Raw genomic sequence first — 23,241 nt, 5'->3', positions numbered from 1 at the left:
AATGTGGAACAGCTGCTATTAAAATAATATAAAATTAGGCATTAGTTTGTAAGGATGTAGGTTCCTATATCATTGAAAAAGACAACATCGGCGGATTGGGTAGAAAGCAAAAGTTTAACCTGCCTGCTTGCCTTCACAGCCACAGGAATTGAGGGCAAGAGTTAAAGACATCATGTTGCAGCAGTTCAAGACATTGGTTCAGCCACGCCTGGAATATTATGTGCAGTTCAAAATTTTCAACTGCATATTTAATTTTCTGTAATATTTTTATTGTTTCAGATAAACACAGAAGCAGGAAAAATAATTGAAAACTTTAACAAAATCTGGGAACAATGATTTTCCACCTTCCAAACATTCTCGTGGCGGTGCGTGGACAGTGCTCATTCAGGACCCATCCCAATGACCTGATTTTACTGTATCATGCAGTATGGTGAGCGGCGTGGTTAGCACATCACCATTACAGCCCCAGCGACCCGGGTTCGAACCCTGTGCTGTTGGCGGAGAATTCTTCCTGTGGCCTACAAGGAATTCCTCCAGGTTCTCCAATTTCCTCCAAGAAACTACAGGGTTTTTAGATTAATTGGTGGACTGAGCATCAAAGGCTGTGGGCTGGAAGGGCCTGCTACATCTCTAAATTAAATTTTAAAACCCTGTTGATTGGGTTCTGGAAGTTTTCAACAAGTATGTTCATCCTAATGGTTACGTTTTTACTGTAAATGCAGAACATTCTCAAAGTTGATGGCAGGACAGTAATTCTGTCATTACTTAACACACCTGCTGAAATCTTCAACATCTTCGGTTGTTACTGAAAATAACTGTGCTCGCACTCCCATCTACCTGTGTGATGGACTCTCCAATCCTGTGATATCCGCATCACACCCCTTGTCCATTAATGATTATGTTCGCTTCATTGTTGGTGATGCAGCCTTCTGGATCAAGAGCTCTCGCGAAACCCCACCTCTGTCATACGCTCCCCTAAACCTACCTCTTTATCAAAACTAATTTAATTCTCATATTTCTCCATAGGCTATCACGTCACCTTTCATTCTTACTTGGTGATCCTGTTACGTTTTGAAAGCATTGTATAAACATTTGCATAAATAAATTGAAAGTCAGGGACAAAAAGAAAGTCGTCACTGGGGAAAGTTTAGATTCTTCGCCTTTCTCAGAAGCTGGGTCCTGGATTCGAATATTAAACATCTTGGTTTAGGCTTAAACTTCTGTGGGAGACATTTGAAGCCCAACTGAAGGAGCAGTACAACCTGAGATATTAAAAAAAGTGGACCTGCCTTCTCTTGCCGATGGAAGCAGAAGGTTCCACACCTCTTGAATCTGAAAACCTGAGGCCCTCATTCAAAGACGAGGAAGTGAGAGAACCAAATGACAGAAAATTCGAAGCCACGCTCCGTTCATGCCAAAATATCATTTTGGTCCACGGTGACAGGCAATTGTGACACGCCGTATAACTTGAAAATACTCAAATGCATCAATTCACGGAGTTTACTGTGGGTGCGACATTTGTCCTATCTCAGCTGTTTGTAGATCCAGGTTCCCCCTTTAAAGCATCTCATCCCGGCTGAAGGAGCAGTACAACCTGAGATATTTTAAAAAGTGGACCTGTCTTCTCTTGCCGATGGAAGCAGAAGGTTCCACAGCCACCATTTCAAGGCACAGCAGCAGAGATATCCTGGGATCATTAATACTGAATCATCATGAGTAAAACAGGCTATTTTGTTGGTATCACATTGCCGCTTGTTGGAACGAGATGACTGCAAAATAATCTCTATATTTCCCACTTGGACAGAGTGAGTAAAATTCAAGAGCGTTCAATTGGGTGTAAATCACCTTACAATGTCCTGAGGCTCTAAAAGGTGCTGTATAAATGTTTAACTAGTCATAAGCTACAGTAAAAATTCTAGTATACTAATGCTGTAATGAATAGCACAACATCTTAAATCCTATTACCTCTAAAGTGTAAGATGTTAATGATTTTTAGCATGTTCTAATAATTCTAATTCTAATTACCTCATGCTCCAATTTCTTTATGTTATATTTATCCAATCCCTTAATATATTTCATTAATATTTCAACAGAATAATTACCTTAATTGTATCAGTGCAAAAAGTAATTGAATGTGAAAGAAATCTCGACAAAGCACCTAATAGCCTGAATACGCCAGAAGCTAAACAGGCTCAGGACTGGTCAGTACTTGGGAGGGGAGACCGCCTAGATACACCAGGTGCTGGAGGTTTCTGTGAGGGGTGCTGGACAAAGTGACGGCTCCCTGTTTGCCTTATGATAGACAAAAGTAAAAGAATTTCTAAAAGAATTTTTTACTTGACAATAATGGAACCTTTAACTTTATCTATATCTCTCCCATTGAGATATCAAAATTTACTCTAATTACCCTTTCATCCTTCTAACACTGTGGCAATATTCTTTAACCTATCCAATTTTTTTTAAAATCAGATACTTTCTGAAAATCCGCCTATGTGTACAATTTCCTCTGTACTCCATTTACTGCTATGAGCATCTCCTTCCACTAGAGGACAGCCTGAGAGCACTTCCATCCTCCAGATCCACAGGACACCAACCTAATTAGAACTTCAGATTAAGTTTCAAGCTCCAATGAAGGTTCACCACTTTATATTCATCACAGCCCGAGTTAAAAGGCTGTTGAATCAACTCTGTCTCCAGGGACAAGTACAAAATACAGAACAGTGTAGTACTGAGGGAGCCGCCTTTTGAACTAAATAATGTTCTAATTCCTCACCCAATGTGTGGGAGAGGTGGGGGGGGGGGAGCACTGAAAGATCCCATGACACAGAAGAAAGGACTGGTCCACAGCAATGCATGGCATCCAGCTGTGAGAAATCTGCTCTAGAAATTAGACACGACTCCACGTAAAGTGGAAGATGCTAAATCCAAACGGCCTCCTCTCTTCCCAGCTCATCCAGAGACTTAATGGCTTTTCTAACCTCTCCCTCCAAAGCCTTCTCACAAAATTATCACTGAAGACAATTTTACAAGAACCAGATTCTGTCCAATACCTGAGTCTGGATTTTTAACATCTACCTGAGAAGGCAGATAGCGTTTACCAGGCTTGTAGAAGGTAGGTGGGAGAGCAAGGTGGTGTTGAGGAAACAGGGGGCTACAGAAGGACTAAGACAGATTAGGAGAAAGAGGAGAGAAGCTGCAAATGAAATACAATGTCAAAAAGTGTGCGGCCATACACTTTAAAAATAAACAGGCAGGTTATTTTCTAAATGGGAAATTGAAAACATCTAGATGCAAAGAGACCTGAGATCCTCATGCAGGATTGCTCAAAGGTAAACATACAGGTTGAGATGGTGGTGTAGAAGGCCAATGCAATGCTGGCATTCATTTCAAGGGGAATAGAATTTTAGAGCAGAGATGTGATGGCTTTATAAGCACTGGTGAGACCTCAAGGTATATTCTGAGCAGTTCTGGGCTCCTCATTTAAGAAAGGATATGCTGACGTTGGAGAGGGTTCAAATGAGGTCCACAAGAAAGATTCCACGAATGAAAGGGTTATCATATGAGGAGTGTTTGACCACTCTTGGCCTGTACTCATTGGAAGTTAGAAGAATGAGGGGGATCTCATTGAAACATTTTGAATATTATGAAAGGCATGGCCAGAGTAGATATAGAAAGGTTGTTTCCCATGGTGGGAGAGTCCAGGACAAAAGGGCACAACTTCAGGATTGAAGGGCGTCCACTTACAATAGAGATGCGGAGGAATTTCTTTAGCCAGAGGGTGGTGAATCTGTGGAATTTGTTGCCACAGGGCATTGTGGAGGCCAGATCATTGGATGCATTTAAGGCAGAGATTGATAGGTTCTTGATTAGCCAGGACATCAAAGGTTATGGGGAGAAGGCTGGGCAGTGGGGCTGAGTGGGAAAATGGATCAGCTCATGACTGAATGGTGGGGAAGATTCAATGGGCTGAATTGGCTATTTCTGCTCCCTTGTCTTATAGTCTTACTTAGTGAACATGAAGGTCATCACCATTAATAGTCATCTGCGTTCTAAATAGCACTGTACGTAGAACTCACCAGTGGAACAAATCATTGAATCAACGGTTCAATCAAAGGCCTTCCCAATGGGAAATCAAAGTATCTCAGTGTGGAGCTCAAAGTGTCACAAAGTCATTCAGCATGAAACAGAATGAACATTTGGCCTGATCAGCTTGGTGGTAAAGCTTGTCTCTTCTTTGAGCAGACAATTAGTGATAGGCCAGAAAACGGGCAGGAGGCCTGGAGCCCGAGTTCCATGGGGCTAAAGGGAATCTTTTTGAAGGGTAAAGCGCATGACTCATATAGCAGTTAATGGAACACTTCTTGGCTTCAACACTAAAGGTAAAAAGGCAAGCATTTTTGTCACATAATACTACATTTTATCATACATGAAATTCTTTAACTTTGTCTACCATAAGGAAGACAGAGAGTCATCACTTTGCCCAGCACCCCTCACAGAAATGAGGCCCCAATGAACTCGTGACCCCTGGTTTACAAGGCCAGTGCTCTAAACACTGAGCTATCGGAGCCTCTCGAATGCCTCTAGATGTCGCTGTCAATTTGAGCAGCTACTAGACCAACCATTGCAAAGTGACTCATCGATGAAAACGTTTACCACAGTTTTAAAAAAAAAACATTTACTCAGTTGATTAAACAAAGCAGATTTTTTAAGAAGATGGAAAATAGCGAGGGAGTGCCAAAAATTTCAGAAACGGTGGGAAAATAAATACTTTTTTCACAGAAGTCAAGGGGAAGTGTGTTTGTTTGATTTACAAGGAGCCTGTTAACTTCAATAGCCCATCTGCAGATTTACACATTACATCATAATCATTAATGTGGACTCTTGGGCCATGAACTGCATTCACTGAGAGTTGTGGAGGAATGTTGGAGATGGCTTTGTCCCTTTCTTGATCTGTTCTCCTGTTTTTATTTTGCACCCAGCTTTGTATTTTGCACTGCTTTTTGTATGAGAGTTTTAATGTTATATTGTATTCATTTAACTTAAATTTAAGAGTAGCAGAAACAGAAATGCCGACTATAATATGTCCACACATCAATAAGCTTCTGTAATGTCTACAGAAAATAAATAAATTTTCGATGGCACAGGGGTTTTCTGGTTTAAAAAACACCGTTTTTCTTGCAGTGGAACTGGTTGAAAACTGCCAGGCTTAATGTTGTTTGGCTCGTGACTACTTATAATTGGCCCTGAACCTGATCTACTGGAGGTAAAGGGTAACCAATGTTTCTGCCTGAGCCCTTCATTAAGGCACAGGTGCCTAACCTTTTATCCGGAATTCCAAACACCAGCACTTTTTCAGTAATAACATTACACAACAGTAACATTAATTTTCTATAATAAAATCTCCATTTTCAAAGGGAGACCCCCCCCCACTCCAGTCCCTGCCCTGCCCCGCCCCCACGGGCGCCTTCTCTTATCTTCAGTGACTCTCGGCCATGAACACCCAGTGGGAGAAGCAGGCGGCAGCTGACGCAGTGGGGAGCGATGGCCATCTTCCTGACTCATAATCCCCCATGCAGCTGGAACCGCTCTGGCACTGGCAGAGTGTTCCGGTTGCATGGGGGATTTATGAGTAATAAAGATGGCCATTGCTACTGCATTGAGCCCGTCGCTGAGATCTGGCACTGCGCTCTGTAAACTACGGGCTCGGCACCACTGCACCCCTGCTGCCGTGTCAGGAGTTAGATGGGAGGGGGGGGGCAACGGACGGCGCTTCACTGCCAGGGTGTGCCTGAGGGCCGGTCCAACAAGTTGGTGGAGCTCCTGAAAACCGCTGGTACTTGACTCTACTGCCCTGACGGCCTGCTCCTCCTGCAGTTCTGCACTTCAAGTCCGGCATCCTGGCCCGCTTGGCCGTCGTGCCAACTCTGGCCACCTTTTTGGCCGAGCTCCAGGGCCACCCTGTCACCTCTGACCTCCACCCAACCAATGTGGTGGTCAAGAGCCTCCTGTATTGAGCACGTCGAACCTCCCGCCCCTTCCCCCAAACCAGTCAAGGGTGAAAAATAGTCTGGCACAGGCCCTGGGGGTGGGGGGCCAATGGATAGATGGCCGGTGTGATGGCCGGCCGGGGTCAAGGAGGGGTGGTGATGGACGGCCGTGGAGGTGATGGACAGCCAGAGGGTGCCGGGAGGCGACGGATGGCCAGGGGTGGTTCGTTCAGCGGGGACTAGGAGCGAGGCATTTGCTTAAAGGGATTGATATCAAAATTATTCTGAAATACGGAGATTTCCAAACAATGCCAGCTGTCCGGTCCCGATGATCCTGGATAAAAGTTTAGGCAACTATTACTTGCTCAGGCCCGAAAGACTGGTTACCCTTTACTTCCATGAGATGCTGCGTGACCTGCTGAGTTTGTCCCGCACTTTTGTGTTTGCACTATAATCCCAATCATGTGGCCACTGGAATCACAGTGGAGACAACAAAATAACCACACAAGGCGTTTTTAGAGTGAATCAAATGGATTTACTCTTCATCACCTGCACAACCTTTTAAAAGGCTCGACACGCATTGACATCCTCATGCACGGATGTCACATGGCCAGTTCAATGCCTCCTGGGAGTTGTAGTGCCCTCATAGTGCCGCTACATGACCACCCCAACTCCCCAGAACTGGCAGAAAGGTTTGTCTGTCGTTTAAGTGGTCGACCTCTGCGACAGGTGCTGCAGTGGGGAAGACTTGTCCACATGAGCTGGTTTAAGCCTGTCAATAGTGAAGGACTTCCAATGTCCAAAATACAGGTCAACCTAGTTTGTCTGAATATCCTATAAGGTCACAATTTTAAAACAATCTTTCATGTGATTATCAGTAGATAAGAACTTCAAGGGCCTGATTTTGCTCTTTAAAGGGTTTTCCCATCTTATCATAACACTTCCTTAAATGTCTTGGAATAGTTTCACCACCAAAAGCAATGTTCAATGTGAATTTATTGACATACCAGAAGATCTAGAAGAAGAATAAGGCCATTCAGCCCATTGAGTGCACCCTGCCATTCCATCGTGCTTTTCAACCTTGTCCTCTTACCTTCTCCCCATAACCCTTGATTCCCTTCCTGATCAAGAACGTATCTACCTCCGTCATAAATATCCCCATTGGCTTGGGCTCCGCAGCAAATTCCATACAATTCACCACCCTCTGGGTAAATATTCCAAGGATGTGCCCTCTGGTCCCAGACTCCCACACCATAAGAAACAACCTTCCCACCCCCCCCCCCCATCCACTCCATCCAGGCCTTTCCATATTCGATAAGTTTCAATGAGCACCCCCCATTATTCTTCTAAGTACACACAAGTTCAATGAACAGAAGCATCAAGATTCTTACTTGCTGTAGCCAAACTAGCATGTAAGGTACACCTACTACAACCAAAAATATTTAAAGATAGAAAAAGAGGTATTAAATATCAGATGAACAAATTTTGACAATTGCAGCTAATGCAAGAAAAATAATGAGGTTTCAAGAGTGCAAGCAGATTTTTTTGGTGGCTCTGGGATAGTTTATTCTAAGGTTAGGGTAGTACTGGGAAGTTCAAGAGCCTGATAGCTGTTGGATAAAAACTTCTTGTAGCTAGAAGTACTGAACGTTAGGCTTCTGTACATTCTGCCTGAAGGAAATGGTGCAAAGAAGTTGTGACCTGAGTGTTGAGGTCCTTAATGATGCCTTGTTGAGGCAATGCCTCACATAAATTTAAACAGTCACAGGCCCTTTCGGCCCATGCCGCCCAATTGGCCTGCAACACCGGCACGTTTTTGAAGGATGGGAGGGGAACCGGAGCACCCGAAGGGAACCCATGCAGACATGGGGAGAACGTGCAAACCCCTTACAGACAGCACTGGATTCGAACCCTGGCCGCTGGCGCTGTAACAGCATTGCGCGAACCGTGCCGCCCCCTGCTGTGCTAACCTCTGACGTCTTCAATGGGCAGGAGATCTGTGCCAGTGATGGGGAGGCTTGCCACTTTCTGCAGCCTTCGGCATTCCTGAGCACTCAAGTTTCTAAACCAGGCTGTGATGCAACCAATCAGTAAACCTTCCACAGTACACCTGTAGAGGCTCGATATCCGAATCAGAATTTATTGTCACGAACAAGTCATGAAATTCAGTGTTTTGACAGCAGTGCCTTAGTGCAAATATTCATATTATAACCATCTTACAACATTACTATAAAATATAAACTAAAATAAAATAATAATAACAAATCAGTGCACAAAAAGTAAGGCAGTGTCTATGATTCATTGATTATAGCAGAATGGGTCGTGGGGGTCTTTGAGGATAGAGGCTGCTTTTTAATACACTGCCTCATGTAGATATCCTCGATGAGTATTCAACAACTTGCCAAATATCCTTAGAAAGTAGTGGCATGGGCATGCTTTCTACATGGTTTTATCGATGTGCTGACTCCAGCAGAGGTCCACCAATATGTGGACTCCCAACAACCTGAAGGCGCTATACAAATGCAAGTTATTGTTCTTTTATTTCTACTGTATCACGCTTGTTCTGAGGGTCCTTTGGATATTTGTCTTCCGTTTCCAGGAGGAATTATAGGATCAGCAGGCCCTAAAATGTTGACCCTATCTGTCCAGTGCAAACCCTTGGGCTTCACTTCAACTGGTTCTCTGCTGGCCCTGTCGCTCACAATAAACTCAAGCAACGGGATTCTGGCCCAGTTTCTGACTGGTCACTGTCTCCTGTGGCTACTTAGTTTTCTCTAGAAATAGATGAGAAACGGCAGCACAAATCAAGTTCAATGCTTGCTAACTGACTTCAGGAAATGGTCTTCAATCAGCCGTGAAGCCATTCAGTGGCATATTCAAAAGCAAAGTTATTTATTTACAGCATTAAATACTTTTTAAAAAATGGTTTGTGGAAAAATGAACATTTCAGTACAAGTCCTGAATTGTTTACACATTAATAACCAACTTCAGTCAACTGTATTCTCTCATACACAAGAATGGTTAGCAAGGAGTGGCACTCATTATGTGATAGCAGCACCCAAACTTCCTTTGCACAGACCGCTCATTTCTATATATAACCTTCCCTCATTCTTTTCAATAGGCCACGGCCCAGTTCTGACCTAGCTGTGGAATAAACATACCTTTGTGGGTGAAAGCACGTAGGTTCAGTTCTGATCACCTCATTATAGGAAGGCTGTGGATGCTATGGGAGAGGGTGCAGAGGAGATTTACCAAGATGTTGTCTGGATTGGAAAATAAGTCTTATAATTTTGTAAACTTTTATAAGGCCCTCCGAAGATCCAAGGAGAATAATCCCATCTTATGAAGAAAAATGCTCCATGGTCTTTGGCCTTCCCTTTTGATCTACCACACCTTTCATGCCTGATTGTGCCTGTGGATGGCTGCAGGTGGGTGTAATCAGTCAAATTGTTGATGAGGGCCATCCTTGACAGTGCTGTCCATTTGCTCCCACTGATGAGTACATGGATGATAGGGGGTCGGAGGGTTATGGGCATGGGAGTCGGTAGGTGAAACTAGTGGAGTTTCAGGTAAATCGGTGCAGACTAGAAGGGCCGATATGGCCTGTTTCCGTACTGTAAATTGTTATATGGTTATATGGTTAAGGCAAGGTGACCAAAGCTGGGACTTTTCTCTCTGGAGCAAAGAAGGATGGGAGGAGACTAACTAGAGGTCTTTAAGATTCTGAGAGGCATAGATAAGGGAGACTGCCAGCACCTTTTCCCTAGGGTGGGAATAGCAAACGCCAGAGGATATCTGTACAAAGTGAAGGGAGGAAAGTTTAGGGGAGGCACTGGGGTGGTTTTATTTTAAACACAGAGAGTTGTGGGTGTCTGGAATGCCTTGCCAGGATGGTTGGTGGAGGAGGTTGAAACATTAGGGGCATTTGAGAGACTCATAAGCAGATGGATGAAAGAAAAATTGAGGGTTACAAGGTAGGAAGGGTTTAGTTTTGTTTTGGTATGTATAGGTTGGCACAACATCGAGGGGCCACTGTGCTGTAGTGTTCTATGTATATGTTAATATGCCAGTGTTCTGAAGTCAGTGGTCATTGACAGAATTGTTTTGTTTATCTGGTGTGTTTTTTTTAAAAAACCCAAGTAATTACCCTACCCGACCATAAAACTTTTAATGGTTTAATGGGTTGCTGAACATGAAATATTTACAATTAAATAGAAATCTCATTTATCAAGAGCATAAGGGGAAACTTCAAGGGCATACTTTGCAGACATTTTTTAATAACTCATTTAAAACATGGAACAGAGAACATAGAACAGAAAAGGCCCCCTGACACAAGTGTCTGGGCCTAAACATGACGTCCAAATCAAATTAAAGCACCGCCGTTTGCACATGATCGATATTCCTCCATTCCGTCCCTCTGATTATTTTATTGTCATGTAATAAAACCGGAAATGTGATATTACACAAAATTTCCTTTAGTCTACTGTAAGACAGACAAGGATCCACTATCAAAAAAAATTGCCCCTTATAACCGAGAAAGAGAAGCAAAAGAGAACCCCGCTCTCCCAGAGGCGCTGAGTGTCCATGACCTCAACTCCAGCACTGCCGCAGCCTCCACAGCTGCACAGCCTTCAGTCTGAACCGTCAGACGCACACCACTGAGACAATCAGGAAGCCTCCAGCGCCCTCTGGGCATCTGGCATCTCGAGCCTGTCTCCAGCAGTTGCAAGCTGGTGCGACTCCTTTGACCGCAGTTGCCAGTTCCTCGCCCACCTTCTACGTGTTTTTCAGCCTCAGAGCCCCTCACTGGTCCACTGCCAAGATCTCCACCAGCGCTCTTACCTGCTCTTCTGCGCCATTTCCGGTGTAGGCCGCTTTCCATTCTCAGCGCGCATGTTTGAAATCATGGGGATGGGCGGCTCTACTGCACCACTTGCCCCTGCCTCCCTCAGCTCCAGAAGATGGCTCCCAACGCTGCTAAGTTGAAAGCAATGCTGGATCAGCCTTATAGTCCTTCTCCAGAAAAAGGTAAATTCACCTTTATCTTTCATTAAGCAGGCTTTAATGTGGCATTGCACCATTAAAAAGACAGACAGTGAGAAAGAGGGCAAAAAAAGACAGAGAGGAGAGAGACAGAGAGAGGTGGAGACAGTCTGACAGAGAACAAAAGGAAACGATACAGAAGAAGGGATAAGAAAGGAGGAATGAAGGCAGATGGAGAGACTGAGAAGAGCAGAGAATAGAATTAGCAATAGATTCACATTAGATGGGATACCCCATATTTAAATAAAATATTGGCTGACTCAGTTTAGGATACCATTCTTGCATGCAATTTGACCATCCTCGCTGCCTGACAAGAAAATTCAGACCAGCGTGTTAGTGAGCTGGATGGCATACCGGTCGGTCAGGGTTTTGCAGTTGGCCTTGAACACTGCTGTGGTTCTGCAGAGCTCACCACAAAGTGATCTGCCCGGCCTTTCGTCCTAGGAAACTGGCATTGTTACCAGTGAGGCAAATTTGCCCTGGCTCACAATTAGCTCCACCTTCCATTTGTTCCATATTTTTAGAATACCATGTCTCAACCCCTTAGTTCCCAAAAATAATTGTTGGATTCATCACCTCCACAAACTTGAAGGACAAAGGCAATAGGGGCATAAAACCACAGCCTGTCTCACCATGAAAGAAGATTACCTTTCACAAGATATAGAAGCAGAAGTAGGCCCATCGGCCCATTGAGTCTGCTCTGCCATTCTAATCATGAGCTGATCTATCCTCCCGCTCAGCCCCACTCCCTGGCTTTCTCCCCGTAACCCTCAATACGCTCACCAATCAAATACATGTCAATCCGTGCCTTAAACACACATCATCCTCACTTCCACAGCTGCCTGTGGCAACAAGTTCCACAGACTCACAACTCTTGGGCTAAAGAATTTTTCCACACCTCCGTTTTAAATCCTTTTTATACCAACATTGTTCTCTCATGTCCTAGACTCCCCCTGCCATGGGAACGACCTTGCCACATCTACTCCGTCCAGGCCTCTCAGCATTCAGAATTATTAGCTGTGAACTAATGGGCTAATTTTGGCCGGGACACCAGAAGGAACGATCCTGCCCTCCTTTAAATATTGGCACAGGATATTTAAGATTTTCGCTAAAGGGCAAACAGAGCTCAGTTCTGGGGTTAAGCCTCCAACAGTGACACCCTACCTTGGTGTGTGGAAATATCACATTTCACAGATTTCTGAGCTCTGGTACCTGGAAGAGTAAGGGTAAAAGATATAAAGAGGCCGGTGCTGCTCCGCCTTTCCATTCATTCCATTGATGGTGACATAATCTAGTAAAACCACAATACTGGAGAAATTCAGCAGGTCAAACAACATACTTTACAGAGCAACATTTCGAGCTTGAACCCTTCTTGAACATTGGTTCTGTGGGTTATGTATCTTTATCTTTGCTCTATAATGTATGCTGTTTAACCTGCTGTGTTTCTGCAACCTTGTTTTTATTTCTATCACAGGGCCTGCTCTTTCCTGTTTTACACAAGACATAATCTACATGATAGACTGTCAGGAGGTTCCTCGATTCCTTTCTCATACTTGCTCTGTTGCTTCTTTCTTTTCAATTCTATCCTGCATTACATTTCTTCTCAAATCTCTGGTCCATGTACTTTTGTCCTGTGACAACTAAAGCCCAGGCAACTTTCCAGTTGCTGTACCAAAGGCACTCGAATTAGCTGCACCCCCTTAACCGAGCTGTTCCAGTGTAGCTATAACATTGGCATCTACCCAACAATGTAGAAATTTCCCAGATATCTCCTGGTCATTAAAAAAAAACAAGACATCCAGTCTGGTTAATTATAGCCTAATTGGTCTCCCCTCGTTCTTCTGTAAGGCAATGAAAGCTGTTGTCCAGTGTCATCAAATAGCTTGCTCAAAAATGCCCAGAATCAGTTGACAATGTAGAAGTTTGTGCTTATAGGCCAGCTACAAATATTATGAGAAAACTAGCAAGGGTTTTCCTCAGAAACAGAAATAAAGTCACAGGCTGGGAGGGAAAGACACAAGTTTTAGGCGAGCAAACCTCTTCCAGACAGGAAATTAGAATCAATTATCACTTCTGCTCAAGTAAACTCAAGAGTAATCACACAACCCCCGGGCTCCAGAATCATTAATGCCTTCCTTAATATCTTTAATGCAGTAGCGCTAACTGACTACCAATCAAGTCAATGATCCATCAGTGGACAGCCCATTCATAAATCAGCTTCCCGCCAAAACACAGCTGATTGATTCCGCTACCTGTCAGACACAATTTGAATTGTCAAAGGCTGTAGAATCCTCCCAGTGGCTCTAACGGTCCCAATCTAATATTGTTTCTGCCCAGAGTGTTCCCTCCCTGTTGTGAACTTCAAGGACTTGATATTAATGTGAAACCATCCATTTGCATGTGTTTAAAGGAAAGACCAGACCAGAAATTAGGCCGGCAGAGAACAGTATATTGGCAGCAATTCTTCCAGCCTTCTGTTAATTTTGTATGCAAGAAATTTCTTTCAGGTGACCTCCCTCCCTACCTCTGGAAATCCCTCCAGCCCTGTAACAGGCTGAGTGCTTTACCCGAGTCCAATTTTCTTTACTCTTCGGGAACTTTTTACCCATTAGGCCTGCTCCTATGGAATTCCAACCTTAAACCTCCTTTGCAGCTTTTTCCTTTGGATTATTTTTTGATCTCTTGTTCAAACCTATACCTTTTGTGGCTCAACATCAGTTAAACACTCCTGCAGTGCTGTTTACATAGGATTTACAGCAAGCATTTGGCCCATGTTCAGAGTGGAGCAGAATTCCCTTCTGATTTTAATCATCAATATTCTCCAAAATGATTTTTCTTGCAAAAGTACAAATCCATTTCCTTCACTCTGCCACTGGATCAGAGATCAGGAAAACCCGCTCACAGTGGGAAACAGCAGAGTTTGAATGTGCTTCCTGTCACTGATTTACATGGATTATTTACCATAGTTTATCTGGAGTAGAACGTAAAGTTCCTGTGAACACAAAATAAACCAGATGTCATGTATTCCAGGCTCAATGTGTGCTAATAAATATCAACCGGAAAATCTGCAATCTGATATGTGAATGAAGGAGATGGCAAGACACACTTAAGTTTGGACATTGGACTGAGAAAGTCTTGCTTCTCTATTCATTGCAGAGACAGATGGCAAATATTATCCATTCTAAATTGCCTCTGATCTATAAGGGTGGTGAGTTTATTCCAGTTAACATCTGTGGGTGGTCTGCATCCAGGAGTGGACCAAAACAGGCAAAGCCAGCTGACATCCTTCCCTCAAGGACATTAGTGAACCAGATTCTTAACAACAGTCTAATTGTTTCTGACATTCTTTTATTCCAGACACAGAATTATTTAACTAACTGAATTTCACTTTCCCTGAACTAAGACCTTTGAATCACCCGACTGAATACTAGTGCAGCAATTTAACCACTTTAAAGGAATGAAATTTGGGGACAATCAGGCTAGGGTAGCGCTGAGTTGGTGTGGGAGGTGGAAATCAGAAAAGATGAGGTAATGCATTGTGATGGAGTATATGGATATGTTTTTGGGAGATAAATTGGGGAAAGTTTGTTAGAGCTGGTTACATACAAATACTTTAAAACAGATCTCATTTAAAATACTGGAGCTCTGCCCAATGCTAGACACATCAGCTCCACAGCTTTTGCAAGAGCTTTGGAGAGTTCCCAAGAGACTTCACTAATGGATTGTTGTTTACAAAAGGCAACAGATGAAAGGTCTTGGAGCCGCAGATTGTCTGGAGTTGCTCTGAGGGTCATGTGGTTTTGCGAGAGCGTCAAATAGGCTTTCTCTCAGAGAGAGAGAAACACACAGAGATCACTTCTACGGTGTTACAGTCAGCAGACAGCAGCTGTGACTGGAACAGGACAAGCTGGCAAGCTTGTGGAAAGTCCCATTTGGAAGACAGTCTGGTCAAAGCCCTTGTGGTTCATGCAAGAGGAGAGGAATGGCTGTCTAATGTTTCACTTGGAATAAGAGAAACAAAAAGGAACGCTGTGGTGACCTGAAAGAGGTTATCATCTGGAGAAACCTGAAGGGGAAAGTTTCGTCAGCAAGACAATGGAGTGGCTGATGGAAGAACATCAGTTGTGGATGTCCTGGAACAACAAATCTCTCCCTGAAAACCAACAATAACATTCCTGAGTGGTAACCACTTACCTTTCAAGCACCAAAGCCTGAACTTTATAAATGTTAAATTCTGTGCACATTATAAGAATTGCCTGCAACCAGTGAACTTGGAGGAATGAGAAATGAGATCGGATTGTGAACCAAAGAACTTTTCTGAACTTACACACATTACATACACGTGCGCTTAGAATTAGAAGGGGGTTAAGTTAGATTAGTTAAGTTAAAGTGTGATTCTGTTTTCATGCTTAAAGATAATTAAAAGAAACTTTTGTTTAAGTTACCATTTGTCTTAGTGAATATCTACTGCTGCTGGGTTTATGGGTCCTTTGGGCTCATAACAGCATTGTGAGGAAAAATGTCTTTAGTCAGAGGGTCCTGAGTCTGTGGAACTTGGGCGTATTTAAGGCACCTATTGGGTGGATTTAAGGCAGAGATTGACAGATATTTGATTAGTCAGGGGATCAAGGGGAGCCAAGAAGCAGGGCTGAGTGGGAGGATGGATCAGCTCATGATTAGAATGGTGGAGCTGGGACAATGGGCCTACTTCTGCTCCTATATCTTGTGATGTCAATTCATAGAAGAAATTAACAAAGACAGGGGCGAAGCTCCCAAACTTCAATTCTGTATTCAAGGTCTTATAATCTTTAATCACTTACCTATGGATAAGATATGGGTCTTCAACACCTGTTCTCCCAGCAATCAAGTTCAAGGTCATAGCTTCCCCACGTGTAGAAGGCTTTGTTGCAGAGATGCTCCTCAATAGACATTAGTAGTCCATTCAGCCCTTCGAGCCAGCACCACCTTTCACTGTGATCATCCACAATCAGTACCCCGTCCCTGCCTTCTCCCCATATCCCTTGACTCCACTATTGTTAAGAACTTTATCTAACTCTTCCTTGAAAGCCTCCAGAGAATTGGCCTCCACTGCCTTCTGAGGCAGAGCATTCCACAGATCCACAAGTCTCTGGGTGAAAACGTTATTTCTCAGCTCCATTCTAAATGTCCTACCCCTTATTCTTAAACTGTGGCCTCTGGTTTTGGACTCCCCCAACATCGGGAACATGTTTCCTGCCTCTAGTGTGTCCAATCACTTAATAATCTTCTATGTTTCAATCAGATCCCCTCTCATCCTTCTAAATTCCAGAGTATATAAGCACAGTCACTCCAATCTTTCAACATTTGACAGTCCCGCCATCTCGGAATGAACCTACACTGCATTCCCTCAATAGCAAGCATGTCCTTCCTCAAATTTGAAGACCAAAACTGCACACAAGACTCCAGGTGTGGTTTCACCAGGGCCCTGTACAACTGCAGAAGGACCTCTTTGCTTCTATACTCCACTCTTGTTATGAAGGCCAACATGCCATTAGCTTTCTTCACTGTCTGCTGTATCTACATACTTGTTTTCAGTGACTGATGAACAAGGACACCTAGATCTCGTTGTACTTCCCCTTTTCCTGACGATAGTAATCTGCCTTCCTGTTCTTGCCACCAAAGTGGATATCCTCACATTTAGCCACATTAAACTGCATCTGCCATGCATCTGTCCACTCACCCAACCTGCCCGTCACCCTGCATTCTCATAACATTCTCCTCACATTTCACACTACCACCCAGCTTTGTTTCAGCTGCAAATGTTCTGATATTACTTTTAATCCCTTCATCTAAATCATTAATGTATATTGTAAATACCTGCAGTCCCAGCACCGAGCCTTGTGGGTCTCCACTAGTCACTCTGCCATTCTGAAAGGGACCCGTTAATCTCTACTCTTTGTTTCCCGTCTGCCAAACAATTTTCTATCCATGTCAGTCCCCTACCCCCAATACCATGTGCTCTAATGTGTGGTCTCCTGGATGTAAGGCAGCAAAATGTGGATTGCACACGTGTAACTCTTGACAAGAAATGGGAAAAAAGGAAAGCAGAGGAGAAGAAATAAAGGAGAAAGAAACAGAATGAAGGGCTTCATTTCCAAGTGGTAGCTTGCTGCAGCAGGATGCTCAGCAGGGAGCATCAGGCCAAGAAGATGCCATTAATTGCGGAGTCATACGGTATATTTCGGTGTACAAGTCGAGTCGTAAAACACTCAAAAAATGGGGGTCAACATAAGCCAGATATACTTTTGAGACCTTAAATTCATCAAAAAAAAATGAGATTGACGTTGATTCGGCATACAAGTCAACAATGGAAGCAACTCCCCATCACTGAAGCCGCCGCTCCCCAACACCTCCCCACCGCTGGGCGCCGCCATAACCGCTCCTTCCTGGGACCCTGACGTCACTGCCGCCGCTCCTGCCTGGTCAGCCGAGGTTCCTACTCGTGCCGGGAGCACGATGCCGCCGCTCCAGCTCTGTGGGCCGTTGCCGCTTCTGCCCAGTAGGCCAAGGTTAATTTTTACTTACTTATAGGTGGGTTCCTCGCGACTCGGGCATTTTTTTTTAAATTTGGGGTTGTTCCTGGGAAGCTCGGACAGTCCACACAATGGGTCGACTTACACGCCGGACATATCATAAAATGAGGCTAAAAAAGGAGTGTCGGCCTATCTGCCGGTCGACCTATACACCGAAATATACAGTAGATTCTTTTATGATGAGATGTTTATTGGCATCCCATAATTAATTTTATGAAAAACAATTTGAAGCAACATCTCTATTTAATCTCTGGAGACATTCCAACATTATGAAACTTTATTTACTCTCTCATTCAAACCTTCTGCCCTTGTCAAAAATGCTCTCATGTTTTAAATGTTTTGTCACTACTGGCTTACATTTCACCTTTAAACGGAGTGAGTACCAACAAGTTCAACATCACATTGTTCATTTCACATTCAACTGGTGTTACATGAAGTTGAAGATACAAAATATAATCTACAGTCTGTGTTTAATAAATTGAAATATTAGACAAGCTATTCGAAGAATCAGTCAAATAACCTCTATAAACACTGAAGCAGTGGCTTTTGGCTTTGGTTTTGAGAAAATGAGGTAAAGAATTCACATTCCTCACAAAAGCATCAGCCCAAGCCCACCAAAATCAATAATCCATCCACGGGGTTGAGCCATTCAGAGCATTCATTGCTCTCAACAGAGCATCAGGGTACAAAGATACACTGATCACCCAAGCATCACGCAGCCAAATGGAAAAGTGTCGCTTAACTATTTGGACGCTATAAAAAATACAAGAGTAGGGCACAGCTGTTAAAAACAAGAGATGTGGGGTCTAAATAACAGAAGCGCGGAATGTGAGATAAGTAATGCAAGAAAAAGTGGGTGAGGTCGCTCATATCACTGGAGCAGAAGGACGGATACTGCAAATATTCTATTGAACAGCAAGATAAAATGATCCTTGGATAATAATGTATCAAAGAGCACACTCCTATCAGGACTGGGCTGTGGGAGTGAGAACCTTTAAGTAAAGCTTCCCTGCCATCTACAAGGCAAAAGAGGGCAATATTTGTCTCGAGAGTACAACTCTAGCAACACAAGTGTTCACTAAGAAACAGCATAGAATCCAGACCTCAAACATTTAGAGCATCCATCACTAAGCTGACTGAAGCTACAGCATATACCAAATATAACATGCAATGTAACAGTCTGTAATACTGACTCAGCAAGGTTTTAACCCTTTTTTTCCCCCCTTCTGGGAATGGAGGACATACCCAAAACGACCTTTCAGGGATTTAAGTTCTTTACATTTTAAATTTAGACATACAGCACGGTAACAGGCCTTTTCGGCCCATGTGCTCATGCTGCCCAATTACACCCATTTAACCTACAACTCCCGTACGTTCTGGGAGGAAACCAGAGCATGCGGAGGAAACCCACACAGGCACAGGGAAAACCTACAAACTCCTTACAGATTTGAACCCCGGTCACGGTCGCTGGTGCTGTAACGAGACGCTAATCGCGCCATGCCTTCCTCTCATCATTTCCCAACTCCTATATTTTCCCGTCTACGTTCTCATTCTGCTGCCATTCACCCACTGACCAGATGAGTTTATAGCTTATCCTCCTAAGATTTTACCTTAGCAGAGACAACCCTCCCATCCCACCATCTCCCTGCAGCTTAAGGAGCTTCTTTTGTTTCCTTCCTACTTCAACCATCTGAATTATTACCTATCTTCCCTCTAATGCAGCCCGATCTGTTGAGTGTCTCCCTAGAACACTACAGCACAGAAATAGGCCCTTCGGTCCTTCTAGTCTGTGCCAATCTATTTATCTGCCTAGTCCCACTGACCTGCACCCGGACCATATCCCTCCACTCCATGTAATTTTTCCTGCATCTTCTCATTCTTTTATTTTAGATTTCCAGCTTCTATTGATTTACATGCAATTCTTGCTGCCTGGAAGAACAGATGCAAATTCTTCTCTCAGCCACAAACAACATTGACTAAATATATCAGCTGTTTGTTCCTCAACACAGGGTGAAATCCTGCTTAACACTTCTGTGGGAGCACTTTCACCCACGATTCAAGGAGGCAGCTCGCTACACAGTTAGGGATGAGTAATAAATGACAGGCTAGCTTTCAAATGTGAAAATCTTATCAGAGGAATGGAATTGCAAAGGATGGAGATTTCCCATGACATTGAGAGGAGTTTCATCAGGACATAGCTTGAATTGGAAAACTTTAGTTATTGGGAGGGATGGCATAAGTTGGGGTTGTTGTCCCTGGAGTGAAGAAGACTGTGGAGCAACCTGTCAGAGATGTATAAAATAATAAGATAGGATAGGAAGTCAAATTTTTTTTCCCTTCTGGAACAAGATGATGTAGTTTAAAATGAGAGGAAGAAGGGGATTTGAAGGGAAAGATTTTTTTTGGTTGGTAACTTGAGGAGATGATGGAGGCAGATACAATCAGCCCTTTTCAACAACATTTAAACAGGCATTTAAATAGGCAAGGCATCAAATTAGTTTTAGATGGGCAAATGGGTCAATGTTGACATCCTGGGCCGTAAGGTCTGTGTCTGGGCTGATTCTATTAAATATCTGGTGCCTTAGATAGATGGGACAAGGAAGTACTCTCATCTCCAAATCGGAGAGGGAGGACCTCAAGTATTGCCATTATTAACAAAAATTACACTAAATGGATGGTTATTCCCAACACAAGGGGCCCAACAGCCTTGGGACTGTTTTCCTAGAAAATAGTAGGCAATTATCAACTCTTAGAGTCTTCTAAAATTCTGGGGTACAAGTCATGAAATCAGTGAGGCACAGAAGGTGGCCATTTAGCCCTACACTGGTTTAAATACGGAGATGTCTCTGTTGTGGGAGAGCTCAAGACCAAGGTTATAAATAAAAATAGTCACTAACCCGACCAAAGGGAAATACCTTTATCTGGAGAGCGTTCAGAATTCAAAACTCAGTGATATAGGCAATAGCCTACACCATAAGCATTTAGAGATAAGCGTGCGAAGCATATGAAGGAGAAATGAACCTGAGAGATGATCTGATGAGATTGAGTCTGGAACAATTGGTGAGGAAGTTTGCATTGATACCAACAAAGATGTGTTGGGCCAAATCTGTTGCAAAAACTCTATAAATGCTTCATAACTTTATGTTTCTGCTCGAGACCTAACAATCCTGGGGCCTCAAATGTACATCCAACCGGAACAGAGAATGAAATTCCACAAGAAATCTTAGAGCAAACACCAGAGAAAAAAAAATCCCTGCAAACGTAACTCACTTGATTTGTGACTCTATGGAATAATTCAAATGAATGGTTCACACTTTAAAATTTGTCATTACTCAAAATGTTGGCTGCCAGAGTGTCACACTACTTTCCTTCCTCTCCCCTTCCCCATTTTCCCTCCCCCAACTCTTGATTTCAGGCTATCCCCTTGGGTTCTTCTCCCAATCTAGCACTAGAATTCACAACAGATTGAAGGCCAAAGACTGGTTGCATTCTCTATCCAACCTTGTACTCTGGCTGAACTCTCTATCCAAGGATTTGGACACACTGATTTAATATTATGCACGGTTAAAATACAATTCTCCGTTGGAGATGTAACTTTCAGCATTTTCCTCATTCTTGACCAATAGCCCAAGGTGGCAGGTGTCATCTACAGGGGATGGGGATGGGGGTTGTTTAGCATGAGGGAACATCAGTTAATAACACGGGGATTTGGTTTTTATTATTGACCTATCCTGGGTGAAAGGGTCGGATAGACCTTGATAACCCCAGCTTTTCCAGTGTGAGGGAGGCTCAGGTTAGTCATCGTGATGTCATCACATCAGATGCTTAGGAGTGGCTGCTAAAGGCTTAGAATTCATCGACCAACAAAATTGAAACATCATCACCTTCTTTTTCCGACTTTTGGTGAGATTTGTCACACTTGTGAACACACACCACTCCTGGAGTGGATAGAGGGCTAGAATACACAGCACAATTTTGGTTAGCTTCTAGATCAGCAAGATGGGAAAAAAAAAGATCAGCATCCATGTTCGACTGCCCCCATAACTCCTTCAGCAAACTGGCCTGGCATCTTCCTAGATCCCAAAATTCCATGGGATCAGTCTACATCATGATGCCAAGGATACTTAGAACAAGCGAGCTGGACCAAGGGACCTTCATTTCACCTACAATAACACGTCCACTGATAACAGACCATCCCCTCCCCCACGTTCATCCAAAGGGGATGAATTATGTTGCTTGTTATGATTAGAACAAGTTTCCACACACAACCTTTTGTCTGCCCAGACACCCAATTGTTTTTGCTATGTCAATGATCACCCTTGTCTGCTAATGACAAGAGTATGCAAAGATAAAAGTAAAAATGTGTAATTATTTTAATTCTGCATTAATTTTTTTTTGGAGTGAGCTCCAAGAATTGTTTTGGATGAAGCCCAAGAGATAAATACTTAATTCCTAGAGATTTTCAGGAGCGTGCAAGAGGACTGGGATCCTGGGGTGAATGGAGCTGTTGACTAGAGGTAAAAAGAAGTAAGAAGGGTGTGAAAGGGATACTCAGTGACTATGTCCCAATAATAAATATTCCCCCACTCTGACATACCAGCATTCTCTCGCTGCACTTCTCCAGAAACATGGGTGTGAAAGAGTGAAGAGTGATGTCTGGTAGGAATCCAAGGAAATTAAAATGGTGAAAAAACAGACAACGTCTTTCCCACCCTCAAATATCCGTGTCCTGTTCTCCACCTCCATCTGGGAAATTTGGGCTTGCATTTGAAGTGTCCGGTTTGGTGTCATTCAGATCAATCGTTGCTTCATGCTTTGACTTCTTCTCTTCCTCGCATCTCTCCTTATCAAGCAACATGTAATTCACACCATTGCCAATGAACAGGTAGATGCTCGCGATGATCAAAACCACTCCACAGGCTATGTACACGTAGTAAAAGACATCGAACGTGTCCTTCAGCATGCCTGCAATACAAAGACAGCTTTGCAGTCACTGTCTACCCTGCTTGTGATCCAAACTTAACAGTGTAAGTCTGGTCCACAGAACAATCCTGCCACATACTCCAAACAAACCCCCCTCTGTAAAATCTCTCACTTTGCCGTGTCTCCCTCCTCACAAACACCCATCCCTACGCCTACTGACCCTTCCCATTTCTTTCCCTTGTTTTCAACCAATCTCACCCCATCTTCAATCTCCCCATTCAACCAGAATCCCAACCTCCATCCTACTCAGGATCCATCCCCAAGCACCCTAATGTTCAGCCGACCCTCTATCCCAACCTACCACCGTTGTGTACCTTTCATTCCCACTCTACCCTCTGTACAGACCCTCCCCCAATACAACCCCATTGCCATCACTATGCGCTCCTAAGCCCTCATCCCCATCAAAGAGCTCCAAATGAAAACTGACTGCTTCTCCTTTCATTCTGGGCTGCTGGGGAACTCATTCAAAAGTTCCTTCCATCAGGCAAGAGGATGGGAGAAGCTGGGATTGTTCTCCACACAAGACAGATGAAAGGAAGCTTTTCTTTTGATGTTCAGCAAAGTGAGGAGTTCGGTGAAGGTCCATGGATATAGATTTTTTGGTATCAGATAAAAAGATGCACAAGCAATACAGTTTGTTAAGTGGTGAGCTTTTG

The 23,241-nt window shown here is 43.5% G+C and overlaps 1 protein-coding gene across 10 annotated transcripts in view; it reads right to left on the bottom strand.

Annotated features, from left to right (window-relative positions):
• Window positions 1-17,861: 17,861 nt before the first annotated feature.
• LOC138765129 (monocarboxylate transporter 1-like) overlaps window positions 17,862-23,241 on the bottom strand; it is a 61,630-nt gene continuing 56,250 nt past the window's right edge. For all 10 annotated transcript variants that reach the window (XM_069941924.1, XM_069941933.1, XM_069941932.1 and 7 more), the window contains one exon: window positions 17,862-22,567. In XM_069941924.1, coding sequence (XP_069798025.1) covers window positions 22,317-22,567 — 251 coding nt within the window. In that variant the 3' untranslated portion in view covers window positions 17,862-22,316. The remainder of the gene's footprint in view (window positions 22,568-23,241) is intronic.

The sequence above is a fragment of the Narcine bancroftii genome, chromosome 5 (assembly GCF_036971445.1).
Source record: "Narcine bancroftii isolate sNarBan1 chromosome 5, sNarBan1.hap1, whole genome shotgun sequence".
NCBI lineage: Eukaryota > Metazoa > Chordata > Chondrichthyes > Torpediniformes > Narcinidae > Narcine > Narcine bancroftii.
This window is presented reverse-complemented; position numbering and strand designations above follow the sequence as displayed.